Consider the following 23,161-nt stretch of genomic DNA (forward strand, 5'->3'; position numbering starts at 1 on the left):
AGACAGCAAAGAGAAACTACCTGACCCATAGCCATGCCTGTTTACATTGTGGGATCCCTTGGACAGAATTAAAACACTGAGGCTGCACTTCCCTACTTGACCACTTGATGGCAGCAGAGGACTAAGAATCACAATGTGAAGGCAAGTGCAATATTCTTCTGTCCACAGGAGGGCGACAAACGGAAAAGCCATAGGGTTTAACATGGAATAGCATTGATATTTCTTTGATCCAGGGCAGTTTAAAATAATACTAATAATAATAATAATAATAATCTTGAGAGTGAGAGGTTTGCAAGGCCTTTCACCCCCTCTGCCCAAGAGTGCTGGTGAGAGAGAGAAGACACACACACACACGTTTCTAATATATATATATATATATACTGTATTTCAATCAAAACACAATTAAATATGGTTTCAGTACATGAATACTTGGGCATCGGACCGTAAGGAGTTGGTACACAGTACCAAAAAAGCCTAAACACAGAGAGAGTTTTGCTCCTGGCAGACCGGCTCACCGTGCCTTTTCTCGCGAGAGCAGGTATTGCAACGAGGGGGAAACGCCGGTGTCTTTGTCCGTCCAAGGCTCTTCCCCAAAAGAAAAAGCCGGAGGAGGGTGGTGTTTTATTGTGGACAAGGCTTCAGGGGAGGCAAAAAAGGCCCAAACCCAACCAAAGGGAGGAATTAAACACGAGAGGAAAAGAAGCAACGCAACAGGCTCGTGTGAAGTGGAGTGGACTGGTAACTTCCCCGAGAGACAAAAGTTTCAAGTAAAGAAAAATGAAAAGTACTTTTATATATAGATAGATAGATAGAGATGTCGACAACCCGGGCCTCTTTGAGAAGTTAAGGTGCTGCTTCCGGTTTGCAACCGCAGTCCAATTCCAACTGGGAACGCACTGGGAGGGGAGAGATATATGTCGGTGGAGGTTGACGCTGCTTGGTTTCAATTGGGTGTCAGAAGGAGAGGGTGAGCGGATTCGCCAGCACATCTTCGGAGGCCGGCCTCAAAGGGATGCGGAGATCATAGCTGGGGAAAAAGAAGAGAAAGGCAATACAGCAAAGATGGGCTTAAAGCCAACCTCAAAAACTGGCATAGACACCGAGAAGCCCTGGCCCTTGAGTGCTCTAACTGGAGGTCAGCTGTGACCAGCAGTGCTGTGGAATTTGAAGAGGCACAAATGGAGGGCGAAAGGGAGAAACGTGCCAAGAGGAAGAAGGTGTGTCAAGCCAACCCTGATCGGGACCACCTTCCCTCTGGAAATTGAGGTCTTCACTGCAGACAGGTCTCCACAGCCACCTACACATCTACTGCCAAGACACTACACTTGGAGGTCCATCATCCTTGAGCTACAAGGGATCACCTAAGTAAGTAAGTGAACAGTGAGTAAGATTGGCGGTTCCCAATGTGGAGGCCTTAGGGATCCATTAACTGTGCTTTTCCTGCATGGACTGGACGGCCCCTGGGGTGGCTCATATTTCTATCATTATCACTATCATTATCATTATCATTATTATTATTATTACAGTGGCTAGATGGCCCTTGGGGTGGCTCATATTTCTATTATTAGTGGTATTAGTATTAGTATTACAGTGGCTGGATGGCCCTTGGGGCGGCTCCTATAATAATATTATTAATAATAATAATAATAATAATAATAATAATAATAATTTGATATATATTTTATTTTTATTTAATTATTATATATATGTTATTATTACACTTATTATTATACTGTGTCCCATTCTGGGCACCGCAATTGATGGGAGATGTCGACAAGCTGGAATGTGTCCAGAGGAGGGTGACTAAAAGGATCAAGGGTCTGGAGAACAAGCCCTATGAGGAGCGGCTGAAAGAGCTGGGCATGTTTAGCCTGCAGAAGAGAAGGCTGAGAGGAGACATGACGAGGGCCATGGATCAAGACGTGAGGCGAAGTTATCAGGAGAAGGGAGCAGGTTTGTTTTGCAGAGGCTGGACGGCCATCTGTCGGGGATGCTTTGAATGGGATTTTCCTGCATCTTGGCAGAATGGGGTTGGATTGGATGGCTCACCAGGTCTCTTCCAACTCTAGGATTCTAGGATTCTATTATTATTATTATTGACAAAAAGACAGAGTTTGACACAGCAAACGAGAAATATATGCTGGATTTCATTGTTACTATTATTATTAATATTATTATTACTACTACAAAGGCTGGATGGCCATCTATTGGGGGCGCTTTGTTTGTGCCCTCCCTGCCGCAGTCACCTTGGTCACTTTCTCCGCGGGCGGGTGGGGCTGGGCCTGCTGCATGACGTCGTTGACGATCATCTTTGCGATCCGCCAGGCCATCTCCTCCTGGGCCTGGAACGGAAAAGAGACGCACAGGCTCAAGGCATGGAAACACACGGGAAGCCAAGGCACGGAAGGCACGAGAGCAGGAGCTGAGACACGCAACGCAGCGCCCGCAACGTGGCTCAACCCCAGACTTTGCAAAGAAATCTTGCAATTGTTGTATGTTTCCCAGGCTGTCTGGCCACGTTCCAGAAGTATTCTCTCCTGATGTTTCGCCCACATCTATGGCAGGCATCCTCAGAGGTTGTGAGAGAATACGTCAGGAGAGAATACTTCTGGAACATGGCCAGACAGCCCGGAAAACATACAACAACCCTGTGATCCTGGCCATGAAAGCCTTCGACAACTCAAATCTTGCAGTTGATATATATCAGGATCATACAAAACGGATCCGACTCACGACGCTTTACATTTTTTTGCACAAGCCTGGGAGAGAACCCATTTCGGAAGAGTCTGAAAACTTGGCTTTTCACTCAGGCCTTTGGTTAAGATCATCTTTTTTTCCATCACAATTATTATGCTCCTCGACCTTTTGCACTGGTCGCTCTTCCCGATTCCTGATTGATTGATATTACTCAGGACTCCTCCCTACCGTACCTAATGTGACCTTAAATGATTCTAATGCACTTTATCTATTTATGAATTTGTTACCCATAATGTGCACCGTACACTTTGCTTATCCACTATTGCAAACTCATTGTTTTTAACCTGATGTTTTAATTCTGCGTTGTGTTTTTTAACTTATTGTGTATATTTTTTATTGGTTTTTGTTTTTGTCCTGATGTTTTATATTTTATCATTGTTTGTATTTTGATTTTGCTGTAAGCCGCCCCGAGTCCCCTTCGGGGGAGATGGAGGCGGGATACAAATAAACTTATTATTATTATTATTATTATTATTATTATTATTATTATTATTATAACCTACTCACACAGAGACCCGATTCGTGGGACGTACCTCATCCGTGTTTCCTTGCACCCATTTCTTCATCGCTTGTGAAAACATGGACCCTGGAAAGAACAGAGAGGAAAAGAGGAATTAGCATAGATTTATACTGTTACTTTAGTCCTGTGTCTAGCATCACTTTCATGAAGAGTTGAAGCATCAAACAAGCTCAAAACTCCCTGCCAGGGACTGAAGAAATTCAATCAAATTCCACTTACTCTGGTTTAGCTTAACACCCCCAATACTTTAGTTTCAAGGTTTTCCTGGTTATGTTGCCACGTGGCCTCCCTCCCTCCTCCGGTCGTGTGTCCCAGGTGTTTCTAATAGCGATTCGTATGCACAAATCTAACAAATCTGATACAACTTACGAGGAGTAATGTTAATTTTGCACAGCCAATTGCTGAATTGTTTGGCCGCTCCTTAAGCCTCGTGCCACCTCTGGCTTTGCGCAACATTTTGCAGGAAAGGAAACACCACGAGTGTCTGTAGGGAAGACCCCAAAGCATGGAAGGATGGACTCACCTTTCGATTTCTTCACGTCCGGCTCTGGCTCCGACTCGCGGATGAACTGGCCCAGGTCGCTGACGCGGCCAAACGACATCTTCCTGCAGCAAGAAGGAGCGTCGTGAACTATTTTAGTAAATGGCAACGGGGAGTTTTGTCTCCCTCTTTTTTTTTGTATAGGTATTTTAAATATTTTTTCCCATTGTTTTTATGATTATTTCCCAGAATGTGGCTACTTTTGAACATTCCCACCACATCTGTGAGTCCCATCCCTTATTCGTTCTGCACACTGGACTTCTTAGGAACCCCTTTGGCAGAGAAGGCTGGATGTAGGTGAACTACAACTCCAAAACTCAAGGTCAATGCCCAACAAACCCTTCCCGTATTTTCTGTTGGCCATGGGAGTTCTGTGTGCCAAGTCTGGATCGATTCCATCGTTCGTGGAGTTCAGAATGCTCTTTGGTTGTTGGCTAACTATAAATCCCAGCACTACAACTCCCAAATGACATCATCAATCCCCCCAACCCCACCAGTATTCAAATTTGGGCGTATCAGGTATTTGTGCCAAATTGTGAATGAAAATAAATCCCGCATATCAGATATTCACACATTACGATTCCTAACAGTAATTAGGTTGAGAACCACTGATATAGCTAATACCAGTTAGACTCCTTCAGTCTAACAGCTGAGTACCCTGTGTGCATGAATGCTTGCCACCCCGAGTCCCTGCAGGGAGATGGAGGCGGAGTATAACAATAAAGTTGTTATTATTATTATTATTATTATTATTATTATTATTATTATTATTATTATTATTCTGTTTGGGCCTCCAGTGCCTTGCTTTTCATAAACTCTCCTCCGTCTCAAACTCCTTCAGTCTAACAGCTGAGTTCCCTGTGTGTCTTTACATGAATGCTTGCCGCCCCGAGTCCCTGCGGGGAGATGGAGGCGGGGTATAAAAATAAAGTTGTTGTTGTTGTTGTTGTTATTATTATTATTATTATTACCAAGAGTTCCCAACTGACACTCACCCGGCATATGTTCGCTGATACAGAGACTCCGGATCCAGGCTGGCCGCGTCGACAATTATTGCTTCGTCAAAGTTTTTCAGGATTTTGACATTGGCCCTTTTGAGGCTAGACTGCACCATAAATGACAAGAGGTTGGTTACTTTTTGGGAGATCTAAAATGCACAAGGCAGTATTCTTAAAATTATCATTAATAGAAATTTCATTGCTATCATGAGAGCCTGTCAGATATCATGTCATAAGGACAAATTTAACCAATTTAATATGACTTACGAAAAATTGCACAGCCCTAATAACCCTCTTCAGATTGCTATGCCCAAGGTAGCAAAGGGATTGGCCGCGGAAGAAGAGGGCAAGAAAGAAAGCGGGTGGCAGAGGCAGGGACTCGCCTGGGAAGGAGGAGCCGCGCTGTCGGACGTCCCCGTGTGGGACTCGTGGTTTGGAGTGCCGCCGAAGCCGTGAACAGTCAGTGCAATGCTTCCGCCAGCAAACTCGTCCCCCCGGACCGAGTGGATGAGGTCATTCAAGTATTTGTAATAAAGGTTGCTGGACAGGAAGCCAGGAAGGAAAACCTAAAGAGGGAAGAAAGGGATTGGGGTGATGTTAATGTTAAAAGTGGTAAATATATATATATATAGTCAACATAAGAACAAACCTAGAGAACCTCTTTGGTATTTGGACCCCAACCCCCAGGGGCCCGGCAGAGCAAGGCGTGCTCCTGACCTTCTCCATGGTGGTCCAGGCTTGGCGCAATGGAGTGGTGAAACAGTTGGGGAGCGGCCCACCTTCCCTGCAGATGTTGGATTCGATTTCGAGCCGCACAGCGTCGTCAAAGCCGAGGGGATGGGTGGCTTGGAGGGAGAAATACCTGCGCAGCAACACATGAGGAGATAAAAGTACTAGGGCTATCCAAAAGGTAGATTACGTTTTGGAATTTTAAATGAACAAAGTATAGGAGAAAACATTTACTATATGCAGTTGAAAGCCACACCCAAATACCACTTCTCAACATAGTCGCCATTCAAATCTAGGCACTTCTCATAGCGATGAATGAGCTTGGCAATTCCTTCCCCACTAAATTCTGCCGCTTGCGTCCTCAACCAGCCGGTTGTCCCTTCCCGCAGCTGTGCAGTGTTGCCAAAATGCTGCGTTGCCAGCCACACCCCCATTGTTGGAAACAAGTGGTTGAGGACGCAAGCGGCAGAATTTAGTAGGGAAGGAGTTGCCAAGCTTATTCATCGCTATGGTAAGTGCCTAGATTTGAATGGCGACTATGTTGAGAAGTGGTATTTGGGTGTGGCTTTCAACTGCATATGGTAAATGTTTTCTCCTATACTTTGTTCATTTTTAATTCCAAAAGGTAATCTAATTTCTGGATAACCCTCGTATAAGGACAAAGGCAGAAGGAAGACACAAGTATCAAGCGTGCCAAAGTGGAGGAACTTCTTCTCCTTCTGGGACCTTCAAGTGCTATGTTTTCCTCTATGGAAATTACAAAGGCCTATTATTGTCTGGAGGACCTAGAAAATTCCAGAGAGCTGGCATATTTTGACAGACATGTTGGTTCCGCACGTACATCTTTCCACCATGTCTCCTGTATCAATTTAATGATATAATAATATATAATAATACTAGCTGTGCCCGGCCACGCGTTGCTGTGGCGTTGTCTGGTGGTGTTGGTGAGAAATTGTTGAGGTAGTGGTATTGAATGTCTGTTGTATGGTTGTCTTTATGTTATGCATTTGGTTGTTTGTGTACTGTGAAAGTGGTGAGGATAGAGGACACTGTTTATGTTGGATTAGTGAGACTCTACTGTATATTTGTAATCTTATATTATCTGCCTAGAACTGCCCCTTCTACACAGCTGTATAAAATGCACACTGAAGTGAATTATCTGGCAGTGTGGACTCAAGATAATCCAGTTCAAAGCAGATAATATAAGATTCTAAATGGGTAATATAGCTATGTGGAAGGGCCTTCAGTCTACACTGCCATATTATCCAGTTAAAATCAGATCATCTGTATCTTATAGGCAGTGGGAGAGGCCTGAGGCCTAACTGTGCCTGTCTCCTGGACTGAGTAGGTTGCTAGGAGACCAAGTGGGCGGAGCTTAGCCCTCTAACTGGCAGCAATTGGATAAAAACAATTATTCTTTTCCCTCTAATTAGGACTTTATTTTTCTTTTCTTTTTGTTGTATCAACCTAGAGCCGTGGATGATGGGTTGTGTTGTGAAATTTCGAGGTTGGGGGGCCTGTAGTTTTGTTGTTTTGTCCGCTGCCCTGATGCCATCACTCTTTTATATATATAGATTATACCATACTAATATAATACATTGTATATACATATAATATTAATAATAATATTATGATGTAATACAATGTAATAATAATTATAATTTACTATTATAATTGTATATATTACATGCAATATTACTAATAATATTTCAATATAGTCATATAATAAAATATATTGTACGTATATATACTTGTAAACTGCCCTGAGTCCCCTTCGGGGTGAGAAGGGCGGGATATAAATGTTGCCAATAAATAAATAAATAAATAAATACAGAGGCCGTACTGCAATCAGAAATCGGGAAAGGGTTACGGGAACGTGACTCACTTATCATATAATATCATGGCATCGTTCTGCGCCTCCTGCCCATCGTACTGGCCTTCTTTGGCTGCCAGCTGGGACTGGAAGTTGTCCGCCGCCAGCCAGAACTGCAAGATGTTCACGGCGTCTTCTTTCTCCATGAACTAGGGAAGAGAGTTAGGCGATGAGTGCCAAGATGCCCTCGACAGTGTGTGTCGGGACCATGGGGAGATGGATGAGAGATGGATGAGACGGCCATGCCTCTCACAAGGCTGTAAAGGGAGGGAAACGAGGGCTGGGCTGCCCTGGGTTGCACTGGGTCAGCAGTATCCCTGTGGCAAAGGAGCAAAACAAGACGCCTTGCCTCGGAGAAGTAGAAGAGGGCAGATTCGCAGAAGAGGATGTCCGCCAGGTAGACGGTCCCACTGGTAAGCACCTCGATCTGGTATTTGCAGAAGTGGTGACTCCGGAGGAATTCACTAAAGTGCCTGCAAGAGGAAGAAGGCAATCTCAGTCCTAACCACATGTCCAATGGGAGACGGCACTACAAAGGGGAAGCTTCGCCAACTGTCTCATGGAAGAACCATGAGGATGCCTGCCATCAATGTGGACGAAACGTCAGGAGAGAATACTTCTGGAACATGGCCATACAGCCCGAAAGATATACAACAACCCTGTGATCCCGGCCATGAAGGCCTTCGACAACACGTCGTATTTATTAATGCTCGTATGTTTGTATATTTTAAATGGTTATGCTGATGCTTGTACGTTAAGCAGCTTTGAGATAAAGCGAGGTATCTATATATATAAAAGGGTAATGAAATTTCGGCCTAGGACAAAACAACAAAACTACACATTCCAGAAACACTAAACTTGGTAGCACAACCCCTCATCCATGCCTCTACGTTCATACAACAAAAAGCTCCAGCTACTCCAGAAAACGGCCAGGCTTTGAGACTGCAAGGCTATTCACTGCTATTCCACCTGGCCAACAAAGGATTCCCATAAGCCACAGCAACGCATGGCCGGGCAAAGCTAGTAAATAAATATAACAATATAATAGCTTTATTTGTCATTGTGCTACTGCACGACAAAATTGCATGCCTTCCCCCGCACACACCACACCACAAAACAACACACCCACCCCTCCACACTCCCACCACCACCACCCAGCTCCCAATGCTACATAATAATAATAGTAATAATAATAATAATAAACTTTATTTATATCCCGCCACCATCTCCCCATGGGGACTCGGGGCGGCTCACATGGGGCAAGGCCCGAACAGCATAATTTACAAAAACAACAGCATAAATACATTGCACAATATACAAAAAATAAAACATAGTAAGACAATAAAACAGGAGTTAATACAGTGGTAATAATAGCCATCAACCACCAAGTACAATCAGTACATCAGTGCTAAACCACAGAGTTCAATATGGCCACAGCTCTAGGATAAAAGCTACCCTGTACATTGTATCAGAAGGCAAGAGATTTTTATTATTATTATTATTTATTATTATTGACATTTATATCCCGTCTTTCTTAACCCAAAGGGGACTCAGGGTGGCTTACAAATTATATATACCTACAATATATCGTATTATTAGTATAGCACAATATAAGCACTATATAAGCATTATATATTATTATATTGTACTATACAACTATATTGCAATATTGTTAGTAAGATTACATGCAATATAAATATACTATTATAATAGTGTATTATTATTATATTGTGTTGAATGCGGAACTATAGTATCTGCAAATCTGCGTCTATTGTTGTGGTTGTTTATTATTTATTATTATTCCCCTTGAGACCAGCCTCTGCTTTATCCTATACTTCTCACCTCCCACATTTCCTGGGAAGGTCACTCACTCTGTCCATGCCAAAACACACATAAACATATATAATTGTATCCACTTACTCTTGTTCCATGGCATTAAACACCACCGACTGGGCCATGACGAAGCAGTTTGGGTCCACCTGTCCATCCTCCCCGCAAATCTTGGCTGTGAATTGAACAGATGGCAAGACACTTAGCCGCACTGGATAGTACAGATAGCAAAGGGCTTTGTTAGCTTTAAGGAGACATCCCGACACAAACAAGAAGGGGCTTCCTTCTCTCAAAAGGAAGTTGTGGGGTTTTAAAAAAGATTTTCCCCTCCAAGTTGCGTCTCTTACCTACGATGTCGTTTCTCATCGACTCTGTCACCGGGATCGGTTTAGCAGCATCGGGGGAAATATATTTGGTAAAAATGATCACTGCATCCTGCTCTATACCTAGGAAAGAAAGGAAGGATGGAACATTATTTATTTATTTTATTTATTTATTTACTACATTTATATCCTGCTCTTCTCACCCCAAACGGGACTCTGAGCGACTTACAAATCAAATGAACATACAATATATTATTAGCATAGCATGAAATGAGCATTAAATTACTATATTGTACTATATATTATATGGTAATATTATTAGTAATATTACATTTAATATATAACATATAATTAATATTATTATATTGTATTATTAGTAGTATAATATTGTATTCCATTATATTATTATTAAATCTATATTTATATACAAAATATTATATATTCATAAATTATTATAAATATTATATATACACACACACATATATATAATTAGCACAGCATGTTGCTATAGCACAGGATACAAGATGGAACTATCTTCCTGGCTCTCAGGAAGGTATGATGTCTTCTTGGCCCACCCCCCAGCATTGGTTTGATGTTGCTTGACTATGGATAAAACCAGTCCTAAAAAGCTATCAAAGGGGCAGAATGGACAAATGCATACCGAACAAGAGTATTTCAAGCGAAAACCTTGGCCTGTAATCTCTACCTGCAAATCCCTAACCTGCCTATTGACACTGCCAAGATCCAATGATGTCATTCGGTGTTCACTGCCTGTGAATTTCATCCCCTCCTTTTTCAGACCTGTCTTTTTTTTTTACTTTTTCCAAATATTTTTTATTAAACATTTACTAGGAAAGTATGGGGCGGAAGACAAGAGAAAAGGAAACATTTGGGGATAATAGATTAGTTATTGTAATAGGGGAATTGCTAAGCAAAGAAGTATATCTGGCTACTCTAATTGAATCTAAGTCTCCAGGGCCAGATGAACTACAGCCAAGAGTATTGAAGGAAGCAGCAGAAGTCATTTCAGAACCACTGGCAATCATTTTTGAGAATTCTTGGAAAATGGGAGAAGTTCCAAAAGAAGACTGGAGGAGCCAAAGGTTGTCCCTATCTATCTTCTGTTCTCTGTGTGAATTCAGAGAGACTGCTGTATATATTGTTGCCCTGTTTGACCTTTTGAACTGAAGTAAAGTTAATGTTACTTGTTACACAAACCTGAGTGACACTTTATTATACTGCAGGGTATATCTTGGTTCAGAATTTATATCTACAACCTCCAACAAGAAAGAGGAGCCAAACAATGACTGATGTCCAGTCATCCTGACATCAAGACCAGGAAAGGTGCTGGAGCAGATCATGAAGGAGGCAGATTGCAATCACTTAGAAAGAAATACTGGGATTACCAAAAGTCAGCATGGATTCTTCAAGAACATGTCATGCCAGACCCAAGCTAGTTAGTAATAATAGTAATCCCAGCAAACAAAAAGGAAAGCCTCCTTCTCAGAAAACTACTACTACCTAGTTACCTCTCCTCTAGAGTAGAAAGTAGAAACAGCTTTAAGGAAACATTAAACCCAGGTCTCCTCTACAGACCAACCGGAAAGGATCCCAGAAAGAGTGGCATCTTAACTCTGATGCTTTTTAATCCAGGTCTTAATGAAGGATATAAGGATAAACGATGCCATTGCCTAAAATGATGGGAAGGGGAACCTGGAGAGCCCTCTTCCCATTGCCACAAATGGGCTGGATCTAGCCATATTTTTCGGTTGCAGTCCGGAAATGTCATTCTGTCTGCACACCCATTTTCGGGAGGCGCGGGAAAACAGGTATAGGGGTCTACAGGTATCTGGCCAGCAGAAACGGATCGAGGTTTATCCGAAATACACAAGCCTAGTGTCCTGAGGAGGGCAACTAAAGTGATCAGAGGTCTGGAGACCATGAATAATCCCTATGAGAAGCATCTTAAAGAACTGGGTCTGTTTAGCCTGCAGAAGAGAAGGTGGAGAAGAGACATGAGAGCCATGTATACATATGTGAAATATGTAAATACGGAAGAGGGAGCAGAGTTGTTTTCTGCTGCCCTGCCAGAAAGAGTAGTATCTTAACTCTGGTTTTTAAAATCCAGGTCTTAATGAAGGATTTAAGGACAAACGATCCCAGAAAGAGTGGTATCTTAACTCTAGTGTTTTTAATCAAATTCTTAATGAAGGATATAAGGACAAACGATGCCTAAAATGACAGAAAGGACAGCCTGGAAGGTCTCCCCAAAGCCACCAATGGGTCGGATCGAAACCAAATATTTCAGCTTCCTGGATCAAAAATGGATTTCTGTCCTCCCGTATTCAGGCGGCTACTGAAAAATGGATCGAAATTCAGGACATTGAAACGGACCACGGTTTACTCGAATTGCACAACTACAAAAGTAAGCAAGCACTTACTTTTCATGAGTTTTCCTGACAGGTCCTTTAGTGCAAAAGAAGGACTGCTTCGGTTGGATGCAGAGGCTTTGGAAGCATCTCCGGGTTGGTCCGGAGCAGGGCAGTCCTCTGCTTCGGGCGTCCCAAACCCGAGGCGGGGGGCTCGGCCGGCACCGCCCTGGCAAAGCAGCAAGTGCTTCTGGAGGTTCAAAGTTCGGCCGTTCAGCTCCGCAGCCGGCAATGTGATGGGCGAGGGCCGTCGGGAGAGCGACTCGGAGGAGGAGGCCGAGGGGCCGGCCGAGGCCTTCTCGTCGTCCGCGAGGCAAGGAGAGAGCGGCTCTGCCAAGGAGCTGTGCTTGACGGTGTTCAGGCTGTGCGCCCGGATGCGGGCCCAGGCGGTGGAGTGGAAGCTCTCGGCCTCCAGCCAGAAGCGCACTAGGTGCTCCATGCGCCGCAGCTCCATGAACTGGATAAAGTAGGGCAGTGCCACCGGGTCCCGGAGGACTTGCTCGAGGGTCTTGGAGAGGCTGGATGTGGCCTCCTGGGTCTGGTAGTCCAGGCAGGAGCGGCCTGAAAGGAAAAGCAAAAAAGGAAGAGACCATCATCATCATCATTCACTTTATGTATACTCCGCTTTCTCCCCGTGTGGAGGGGTGCATGGGACTCAAGGCGGCTCGCAATCCCACACTTCAGTCAGGTATAAAAAACACAATACAACAGTTAAAAACTATTTTAAAGTACAATTTGGTAAAAACAGATTAAAATAATAAACTTTTTTTCTTCTTTTTTCCTGGGTGGATTGATTTTATCAAAACAACAAAGGAATAAAAATTCATAATGAAATGGAAATTACTGTATATACATAAACCCCACTTGCTTGTTTCCAACACAACCTCTGAGGATGCCTGCCGTAGGTGTGGGCGAAACGTCAGGAGAGAATGCTGCTTCTGCAACGTGGCCGTACCACCCCGGAAACTCACAGCAACCCCGTGTTTCCAGCCATGAAAGCCTTCGACAACACATAATATATATACTGTATATACTCGAGTATAAGCCTAGGTTTTCAGCCCTTTTTTTAAGACTGAAAAGCCCCCCATAGCTTATACTCGGGTGAGGGTCCTGGTTGGCTTTTATTTGGGTCAGCTTATACTCGAGAATATATGGTACATTTATTATTTTTCTCTCTTATTGGTATTATTACATTTATTATTTTACTCTATTATTATTACATTTACTATTGTACTCTATTATTGTTACTACTATTACATTTATTTATTATTCTACTCTATTTATTATTACATGTATTATTTTCCTGTAATTATTATTATTATTACATTTATTATTGTACTCTATTATTGTTGCTACTATTATATTTATTTTACTCTATTTTTTATTATTATTCATACATTTACTATTTCACTCTGATCTTATTATTACTACAATTATTATTCTACTCTATTTATTATTACATGTATTATTTTCCTGCATTTATTATTATTATTACATGAATTATTTTACTCTATTATTTATTTATTTATTTATTTCCGGTATTTCTACCCCGCCCTTCTCCCCTAGGGGACTCAGGGCAGCTTACAAATTGGCAACACAGTGCCATCACATCAACAATACAATACAAAAGGCATTAAAAACTAAAAACATTTAAAACATCATAAAAACCAACATACAATAATAAAACATTACCATGCACTGAGGTAATGTCCTTTCATTCACTAGACCTTGTTAATCCAGAATCTTAAAAACCGACCGTGCCAAGCTCGAAAGTTCATTCATATTATTATTAAAAGGAAACATAAGCACATTTACATTGAAGATGATGAGAATGATTTAATCAGAGTTAGACAGTCTTAATATCCAAAAACATTTAACCTACTGATGCCTCAATTAATGTAATTTTTTGGTATCTATTTTTATTTCTGAAATTTCCCACCCTCAGCTTATACTGAAGTCAATTTTTCCCCAGTTTTTTGTGGTAAAATTAGATGCCTCGGCTTATTTTCGGGTTGGCTTATATTTGAGTATATACGGGTATATTACAAAACAAAATAACATAGAATCATAGAGTTGGAAGAGACCACATGGTCCATCTAGTGATTTTATTCCAACCCCATGCCATGCAGGAAAAGCACAAACATCCCAGGCAAATGGCCATCCAGCCTCTGCTTGATGATGATGATAGTAACAATAAACAGAGTTGGAAGAGACCACATGGGCCATCTAGTCCAACCCCATGCCATGCAGGAAACTTACCCAGGTCTCCAAAATGAGCAGCTTCCATGTGGCTGGGCTGCTTCTTAAGCGCGGCCGTGCGGCTGCTGGAAGACTCCATGTTGGCCGAGATGGCATTGATGGCCACATGGCTTGGTCCGGCCGCCTCCAGCAAGGCATGCTTCCGGGTGCTTCTCTGCGGGGAATGTACTGCTGCTGCAGCTGAATCAGGGAAAGGAAGAAAGACAACAGCAGCAAAAATTGAATATGCACAATTGTGGAAACAACAAGCGACACCAACAACAAAAGAAACGGATTACCAAAGTCTTTGAGATGGCGGAGATGGACAGACTATCTTTAGTCCTCCAGCAAATTAATCTGAAGACTCTACAACAATGGAAACCTTTTATAGACTAGGGGAATTCCAACCCCAAATAGGGAAACCTATCTCTTCCAGCAGGCCTACCCAGTCAATTTTAATGGTGAATTTTAAACTCTACTGTATGCCTTGTTTTTGTTTTGTGTATTTTGATATTTATTTTATAGAGGTATGTTTTAATATGTGTATTATACAGTGTTTTAAAATGATTGTGTGTTTGTTTATTACAATGTAGTAATGCTGTAACCCGCCTCGAGCTGTGAGCAGAGATGGGCAAGAAATAAAATTATTATTATTATTATTATTATTATTATTATTATATTTTATGACACAGCAAACAAGATAGATATGCTGGATTTTGTATCACAAAATCACAAGTCGAACACTTCCCAAGCATTTAGGACTGTGTGATGATGATGATTATTATTATTATTATTAGAAACACAACAAGATGAGTCCATAGCAGACACTCTTGGCTGTTGTACTTCCCAAGTGTCTAGGACTTATTATTGTTATTATTATTATTATTATTATTGTTATTTTATTATGACACAGCAAACAAGATAGATATGCTGGATTTTGTATTAAAAAATCACAAGTTTTTGATGACACAGCAAACAAAATCACAAGTCGAACACTTCCCAAGCGTTTAGGACTGTGTGATGTTTTTTATTATTATTATTATTATTATTATTATTATTATTATTATTATTATTTGAAACACATCAAGATGAGTCCACAGCAGATACTCTGCTGGCTTCTGGCTGTTGTACTTCCCAAGTGTCTAGGACTTATTATTATTATTATTATTATTATTATTTTATTATGACACAGCAAACAAGATAGATATGCTGGATTTTGTATCACAAAATCACAAGTCGAACACTTCCCAAGTGTCTAGGACTGTGTGATGTTTATTATTATTATTATTATTATTATTATTATTATTATTATTATTATTATTATTATTATAATCGGGGCAAGGCAAATAGACATTCTGCACAAACCCAAGAGTCGGCACATACCTTTAATAGCCTTGGCTTCTATTGCTTTCTCTTGCTCTTTGCCTTTCACTGCAAAACACAAAAACATCTCTGTTAGGGGATCGTCTGCAGCAAAGATGGAATTATAGTCAAGCTGGTTTGTGTCTTCTTTGGGGAGATAAAGCGGGTATAAATAAATATAATAATAATCTATATCATCAGTACACATAATAAAAGTGAAAAAATGTGTATGCATGTATGTGGCAGAGATGTCCACTTACACAGATAGCCTCCCGCTTCCACAAACAGCTCTAGTTCCCACTGAGCAGGAGATACCAATGGCCCTCCTTCCACTGATATGCAGGTTATAGTGAGCGCCAAGCCTTGTTTCGACAAAAAGCCAAAATTCTCAAAATCCAATCCTCACAGGGACAGAAAGTGAAATGAAGCCTTCCGAGCAGAGGCACAGACAGTAAAGCAAACCCCACAAAGCAAAAAAAAACAAACCTGTATATTTATGGATGGAGTGACACTTAAAAACTGCCCCTGTTCCAACTTACATACAAAATTCAACTTAAGATAATCTACATAATACTACTACTACTAATAATAATAATTTCAACTAGAAGATACATCTATATATAATAATAGTGAAGATAATAATAATGACAATAATAATAATTTCTACTAGAAGATATATCTATATATAATAATAGTGAAGATAATAATGGCAGTCATAATAATAATTTCTACTAGAGGATACATCTATATATAATAATAGTGAAGATAATAATAATGACAATAATAATAATAATTTCTACTAGAAGATACATCTATATATAATAATAGTGACGATAATAATGGCAGTCATAATAATAATTTCTACTAGAGGATACATCTATATATAATAATAGTGAAGATAATAATAATAATGACAATAATAATAATTTCCACTAGAAGATACATCTATATAAATAGTGAAGATAATAATGACAATCATAATAACTTCTACTAGAAGATATATCTATATATAATAATAGTGAAGATAATAATAATAATGACAATCATAATAATAATTTCTACTAGAAGATACATCTCTATATAATAATAGTGAAGATAATAATAATGACCGTCATAATAATTTCTACTAGAAGATACATCTATATATAATAATAGTGAAGAGAATAATAATGACAGTCAAAATAATAATTTCTACTAGAAGATACATCTATATATAATATTAGTGAAAATAATAATAATAATGACCGTCATAATAATTTCTACTAGAAGATACATCTATATAAAATAATAGTGAAGATAATAATAATGACAGTCATAATAATTTCTAGTAGAAGATACATCTATTTATAATAATAATGATGAAAATAATAATGACAATCATAACAATAAATTCTACTAGAAGATACATCTATATATAATGATAGTGAAGATAATAATAATAATGACAATCATAATAATAATTTCTACTAGTAGATACAGCTATACAGCTTAAGAACAAACCTACAGAACCTCTCTTGTCCGTAACTTGGGGATGGTCTGCAATTTCAAATCATTAGACCTAGTCCTACCGAGAGCAAAGGAGGACATCCTATCCTCCTGCCGTCTTCTCCTCCTTTCCCAGGCTGAACTTGCCCAACTCTTTCACTCTGCCATTCTCCAGCTGCACAGATGGAACTCCCCGCAGTGCTGTTACCCCACGTTACCAATCCTAGTTAGATTACAGGTGTCTGCTGTGATGCCTTGCTTGCGTTTACATAATGGCAATCTCCAGCACCACGGGAAACACAATTTTGGAATACCTCCATGACATCTCATGCATCGAGGATGAGAAACAGCCAGGATTCCTGCTCAGCTACTAGTCAGCTGACTCACCCATCACTTAGGCAGAAAAAATGAAATGCAAAGAGAAGGACAGGTGATGCTTGACTTGACAACAGTCCATGTGAGAATGATCTTGGAGTCTTTGTGGACAGGAAGTTGAACATGAGCCAAGATTGTGATGCAGCAGCTCAAAAAGCCAATGGGATTCCGGGCTGAATTCAAAGGAGTCTAGTGTCCAGATCGATGGAAGTCCTGGGCACCACAGTTCAAAAGAGAAATTGACTCTAAGCTGGAAGGGGTCCAGAGGAGGGTGACTAAAATAGCCAAAGATCTGGAGACCATGAATCCCTATGAGGATCATCTTAAAGACCTGTATCCGTTTAGCCTCAGAGGAAAAGGTGGAGAGGAGACATGACTGACATGTTTAAATATTTGCAAGGATGTAGAATCATAGAGTTGGAAGAGACCCCGTCAGCCATCTAGTCCAACCCCCTGCCACGCAAGTGAAGCACAATCGAAGCACCACCGACAGATGACCATCCAGCCATAATAATAATATTAATTAATGTTTTTATTATTGCTGTGAGCCGCCCCGAGTCCCTTCGGGGAGATGGAGCGGGATATAAGAATAAATTTATTATTAAATTTATTATTATTAGTAATAATAGTTGGAAGCAACTGCATGGGCCATCTAGTCCAACTCCCTGCCATAAAGGAAATGCACAATCAAAGCACCCCTGACAGATGGCCATCCAGCCTATGTTTCAAAGCTTCCACTGGACTTTGAGGCAGAGAGTTCCACTGTTGAACAGCTCTTCTTACAGTCAGGAAGTTCTTCCTCATGTTTAAGAGGTATCTCCTCTCCTATTATTTGAACCAATGGCTCCTTTGAGTGCTAGTTTCCAGGGCACCAAAAAACAAGCCTGCACCCTCTTCTTTATAACACCCTTTCCCATCAAGGCACCAGCCAATCCATCTACAATGCCAGAAATACAGCTTAATGGTGTAACGTTAGAAAATGTTTAATTATTAATTAATATTAACTTCCAGTTAGAAAATGTTGACCATTTCCACTACCTAGGCAGCCACCTCTCCACAAAAGCCAGCATCAACACTGAAATACAACAAAGTCTGAGCTCTGCGAGTGCAGGATTTTTCCGAATGAAGCAGAGAGTGTTTAAGGATCGGGACATTTGTAGGCAGACCAAGAGGCTTGTTTATAAAGCTATTGTCCTCCCAACCCTGTTATACGCCTGCGAAACATGGACCATCTACAGATGTCACACTCAACTCCTGCAACATTTCCATCAGTATTGCCTCCCAAAAGTCCTGCAAATCTCTTGGAAAGACAGGCGGACAAATGTCAGCATGCTAGAAGAAGCAAAGACATGAATCAAAGAGAACTAAAGGGAAGGGCCTGGGATGGCTAACGTATATTACAGAGATCCTACACTTTCTGCAAGGAACTATGTCCCGCTATATCTCTCCGACATAACGGCTCATGCAAGGCCAACACCGGCTCTCTCAAGGCCACTAATTACCAATTATGACTAATTACAAATCCTCCAGGAAGAAGAATATTGCCTTGAGCAGCCGCAAGACTTCCCATACAAAGGCCCGCTGCAACACGTTTGGACACAAACAATAGTATCCTTTTTCCCTCTTAACAATCACAAAACAGCCCGCCTCTTTCTTCAGGGATTCCCACCAGGCTCGTCATCATCGCCACTTGTTCTCAGAAACGTCATATTTGTTTTGAGACTACTTTTGACAGCCGGCCGAAATGCTTTTCGAGCAGCCAAGCACCTTGTAGAACTGTCTCTGATTTGGAAAAATGGGAATATTTATGGAAAAGAGGTTTAAAATTTTCGATAGCTGGATCCATCAGAGAAAACATGTATAAAATGTTCTATAGACACTATAGGTGATAAGCAAAAATAGATAAATCCCATTGAGGGGAATGCTGGAGATACAAAATACACAAAGGTACATACAATATAATTTACAATAATATATCATTATAACATATTGTATATACATTTAATATTCATAATATTATATTGTAATACAATATAATACTAATAATACAATATAATATTAATTATATATTATATTTTACATGTAATACAGTAGAGTCTCACTTATCCAAGCTAACAGGCCGCAGAAGCTTGGATAAGTGAGTATCTTGGATAATAATGAGGGATTTAGGAAAAGCCTATTAAACATCAAATTAGGTTATGATTTCACAAATTAAGCACCAAAACATCATGTTATACAACAAATTTGACAGAAAAAGTAGTTCAATACGCAGTAATGTTATGTTGTAATTGCTGTATTTACGAATTTTAGCACCAAAATATCACAATATATTGAAAACATTGGCTACAAAAATGGCTTGGATAATCCAGAAGCTTGGATAAGTGAGACTCTACTGTATTACTAATAATATTACAATATATTGATATAGTACAATATAGTAATTTATTGCCAGTATTGTGCTATGCTAATAATATAATACTGTATGTAAATTTAATTTGTAAGCCGCTCTGAGTCCCCTTTGGGGTGAGAAGGGCGGCATATAAATGTAGCAAATAAATAAATAATTCTTCCATGCTTGGTGGACTTATAGGCTGATGCAGACTTTTTGGGAAAAGGTAATCATGGAAACAAACAAAATCATGACTAAAAAGATTAAGAAAAACCCAGAAATGTGCCTCTTGGGTTTATTTGGTGAAAAAATAGCAAAATTATGGAGGGTGGAATAATGTAAGTTAGATGTTTGTAACTGAGGGACGGTCTCGTCAGTCTATAATATAAAAGTTTATGAAAGCTTCTGGCAACCTGAGCCTAAGAGCAAGCTCTGCCTATATCTTCAAGCCCTGCTCAATGCTTCCGGCTTCTCTTTGCACTGAAGGACACACAGAGGAGGTAAGACGATTGGCAGCTACCAGCCTAGCAAAGCAATCTTGATTCTCTGACCCACCCTTCATTGTTCTCAGCCTCTCCGCCTATAGAAAAAGAAAGCCTGCTTTATTCTGAAGGCGGCTTGAAAGCTTTCTAACAGTCAATGCCTTACAATGGGTTTGCTACAGGAACCTTTAAGGGTCACTGGGAGGAATCTTCAAATAATCAGAGTTCCTTTTCCCCAGTAATAGTCATCCAGAAAACACTGGATGCCATCCTGGATGCCACTTATTTGCTGAAAAGTGCGGTTTCTTGTTCTGTTTCTGTGCATTTCCCTGTCCTGGGACCACATGGATATCAACCATCATTCACCTTCCAAGTCAACTCCCAAAGCTCCTTTATTATTGCATAACAAGGAACACAGAGCTCTCTGTTGCAGTGAACGACAAGCAGTCACCCAAAATAATAATACTAATAAAGATAATACATGGTTTTCCTTTCTTAAAACAAGACTAAAACAGATTATGTCACTAGAAACAATTTTAAATCTACAACATATAAACATGAAATCAGATTAAAGACAAACTTGTTAAAAACAAAATAAGTGCTTGGATGCTGCCTTCCTGCACAACAGTAGGGGGCTGGATTGGATGTCTATCTGTCAGGAGGGCTTAGATTGTGCCTGCCTTATTAATAGAATGGGGCTGCAATGGATATCCATATGTTAAGAGGGCTTGGATGGTGCCTTCCTATACACCAGAAGGCAGCTGGGTTGGATGTCTATCTGTTAAGACGGCTTGATTGGTGCCTTCCTACACAACAGGAAGGGGCTGGGTTGGATGTCCATCTGTTAAGAGGGGTTGACTGGTGCCTTCCTATACAACAGAAGGGGGTTGGGCTGGATGTCCATCTGTTAAGATGGCTTGATTGGTACCTTCCTACACAACAGAAGGGGGCTGGGTTGGATGTCCATCTGTTAAGAGGGCTTGGATGGTGCCTCCCTATACAACAAAAGGGGGCTGGCTTGGATGCCCATTTGTCAAGGGGCTTGGATAGTGCCTTCCTACACAACAGAAGGGGGCTGGGCTGGAAGTTCATCTGTTAAGAGGGCTTGGGTGGTGCCTCCCTATACAACAGAAAGGAGCAGGGTTGGATGTCCATTTGTCAAGGGGGCTTGGATGGTGCCTTCCTATACAACAGAAAGGGGCTGGGCTGGAAGTTCATCTGTTAAGAGGGCTTGGATGGTGCCTTCCTATACAACAGGAAGGGGTTGGGCCGGATGTCCCTCTGTCAAGGGGGCTTGGATGGTGCCTTCCTATACAAGAGAAAGGGGTTGGGCTGGATGGCCTTCGTGGGTCCCTGCAAGGGCCTCCCCTTCCGCTCGCAGGGTTACCTTTCCGCCTGAAGAAGGACATGGCGGCGCGGGAGGGGAGGCCAGGCCCCTTCCTTCTTCCCCTCAAGGCTTCCGAGGCCTCCTTCCGCCGCCTCCCGCTCCCTTCGCCGAGAAAGAGACGGCCGCCGCCATGTTGTCAACAACCGTCGCCGCGCAGGCCTCCTCTTTCCGGCCGAGCGCGCGAGGCACGCCGGGAAATCTTAAAAACCGGTTACCTTTTCCTATTGCCCTCAATAAATATGGCCGCTTCGGCTTCTCCATCAATTCCTTTGCCGCACCCGCCACTTGGGTTTGTTCACCAGAACACAGCTGGGTCTCGTCTTGTACGCCATATTGAGAAAGGGCAACGCCCGGCTGTGGCTCGGTGGCCATCTTTTCTAAGGGAGACCCCATTTCAAATACTGTAGTTGGGCATGTTCTGGGGCGATGCCATATTGGAAAAGGGCAAACACCTGGCTTTTGCTCCGTGGCCATCTTTTCTAAGCTTTTTTTCGGCCATGTTGGAAAAGGGCAAAAGAATTCCTCCCGCTGTCGTAGAAAAGCATGCAATTTCCCGACCTCGCCACAGGATGGCGGCAAAGAACGACCATCCTTGGTTGCATCAATGAGTAGGAGATCTATTTATTTATTATTATTACTACAGTACAGTAGAGTCTCACTAATCCAAGCTAAACGGGCCGGCAGAAGCTTGGATAAGCGAATATCTTGGATTATAAGGACTGATCAAGGAAAAGCCTATTAAACATCAAATTAGGTTATGATTTTACAAATTAAGCACCAAAACTTCATGTTATACAACAAATTTGTCAGAAAAAGTAGTTCAGTACACAGTAATGCTATATAGTAATTACTGTATTTATGAATTTAGCACCAAAATATCACGATATATTGGAAACATTGACTACAAAAATGGCTTGGATTATCCAGAGGCTTGGATAAGCGAGGCTTGGATTAGTGAGACTCTACTGTATTTAGATTTCCTTCCTGGAGGTTCGAATATAGTTAGGGTTCCCTTCCAACTATAATAATATTCTGATGATGATGATGATGCAGAGTCTGGGTAGCCTTCTGCCAAGAGGGATCTGATTGTGTCTTTCCTTTCTGGCAGAAGGGGAAGGTTGGACTGGATGGCCTTTGTGGTTCCCTTCTAACTTTAGGATCCTATGATTCTATTATTATTATGCTTGTATTATTATTAGTAGTAGTATTTAGATTTCCTCCCTGGAGCTTGGACTGGATGGCCTTCGGCGTTCCCTTCCAACTATAACCATATTCTGACCCAAACAATTACTGTCCGGTCAGCCTCACGTCGATGTCTGATCCTATCGTTCCATTATTATTATTATGCTTCTATTACAGTATTATTTTATTTTTATTATTATTATTATTATTATTATTAGAAATGATATTAGTATTAGTAGTATTTAGATTTCCTTCCTGGAG

At 41.0% G+C, this 23,161-nt stretch overlaps 1 protein-coding gene across 2 annotated transcripts; it reads right to left on the reverse strand.

Moving 5' to 3' along the window:
* Positions 1–355: 355 nt before the first annotated feature.
* akap10 (A-kinase anchoring protein 10) lies at positions 356–21,901 on the reverse strand. Of its 2 annotated transcripts, none has more exons than XM_062960258.1 (15): positions 21,719–21,901; positions 15,622–15,669; positions 14,260–14,439; positions 12,013–12,561; positions 9,596–9,694; positions 9,339–9,423; positions 7,768–7,891; positions 7,431–7,567; positions 5,534–5,678; positions 5,200–5,382; positions 4,814–4,923; positions 3,801–3,883; positions 3,291–3,343; positions 2,247–2,342; positions 356–1,027 (listed from the first exon to the last, which is right to left on the reverse strand). In XM_062960258.1, exons 1-15 carry the CDS (start codon positions 21,738–21,740, stop codon positions 1,022–1,024), a joined length of 1,920 nt encoding a protein of 639 aa, XP_062816328.1. In that variant the 5' UTR covers positions 21,741–21,901; the 3' UTR covers positions 356–1,021. The 2 variants fall into 2 exon arrangements, with proteins under 2 accessions (XP_062816328.1, XP_062816329.1); XM_062960259.1 differs by lacking the exon at positions 21,719–21,901 and adding an exon at positions 17,169–17,526.
* Positions 21,902–23,161: the final 1,260 nt, after the last annotated feature.

Source organism: Anolis carolinensis, unplaced genomic scaffold (genome assembly GCF_035594765.1).
Source record: "Anolis carolinensis isolate JA03-04 unplaced genomic scaffold, rAnoCar3.1.pri scaffold_7, whole genome shotgun sequence".
Classification (NCBI taxonomy): Eukaryota; Metazoa; Chordata; class Lepidosauria; order Squamata; family Dactyloidae; genus Anolis; species Anolis carolinensis.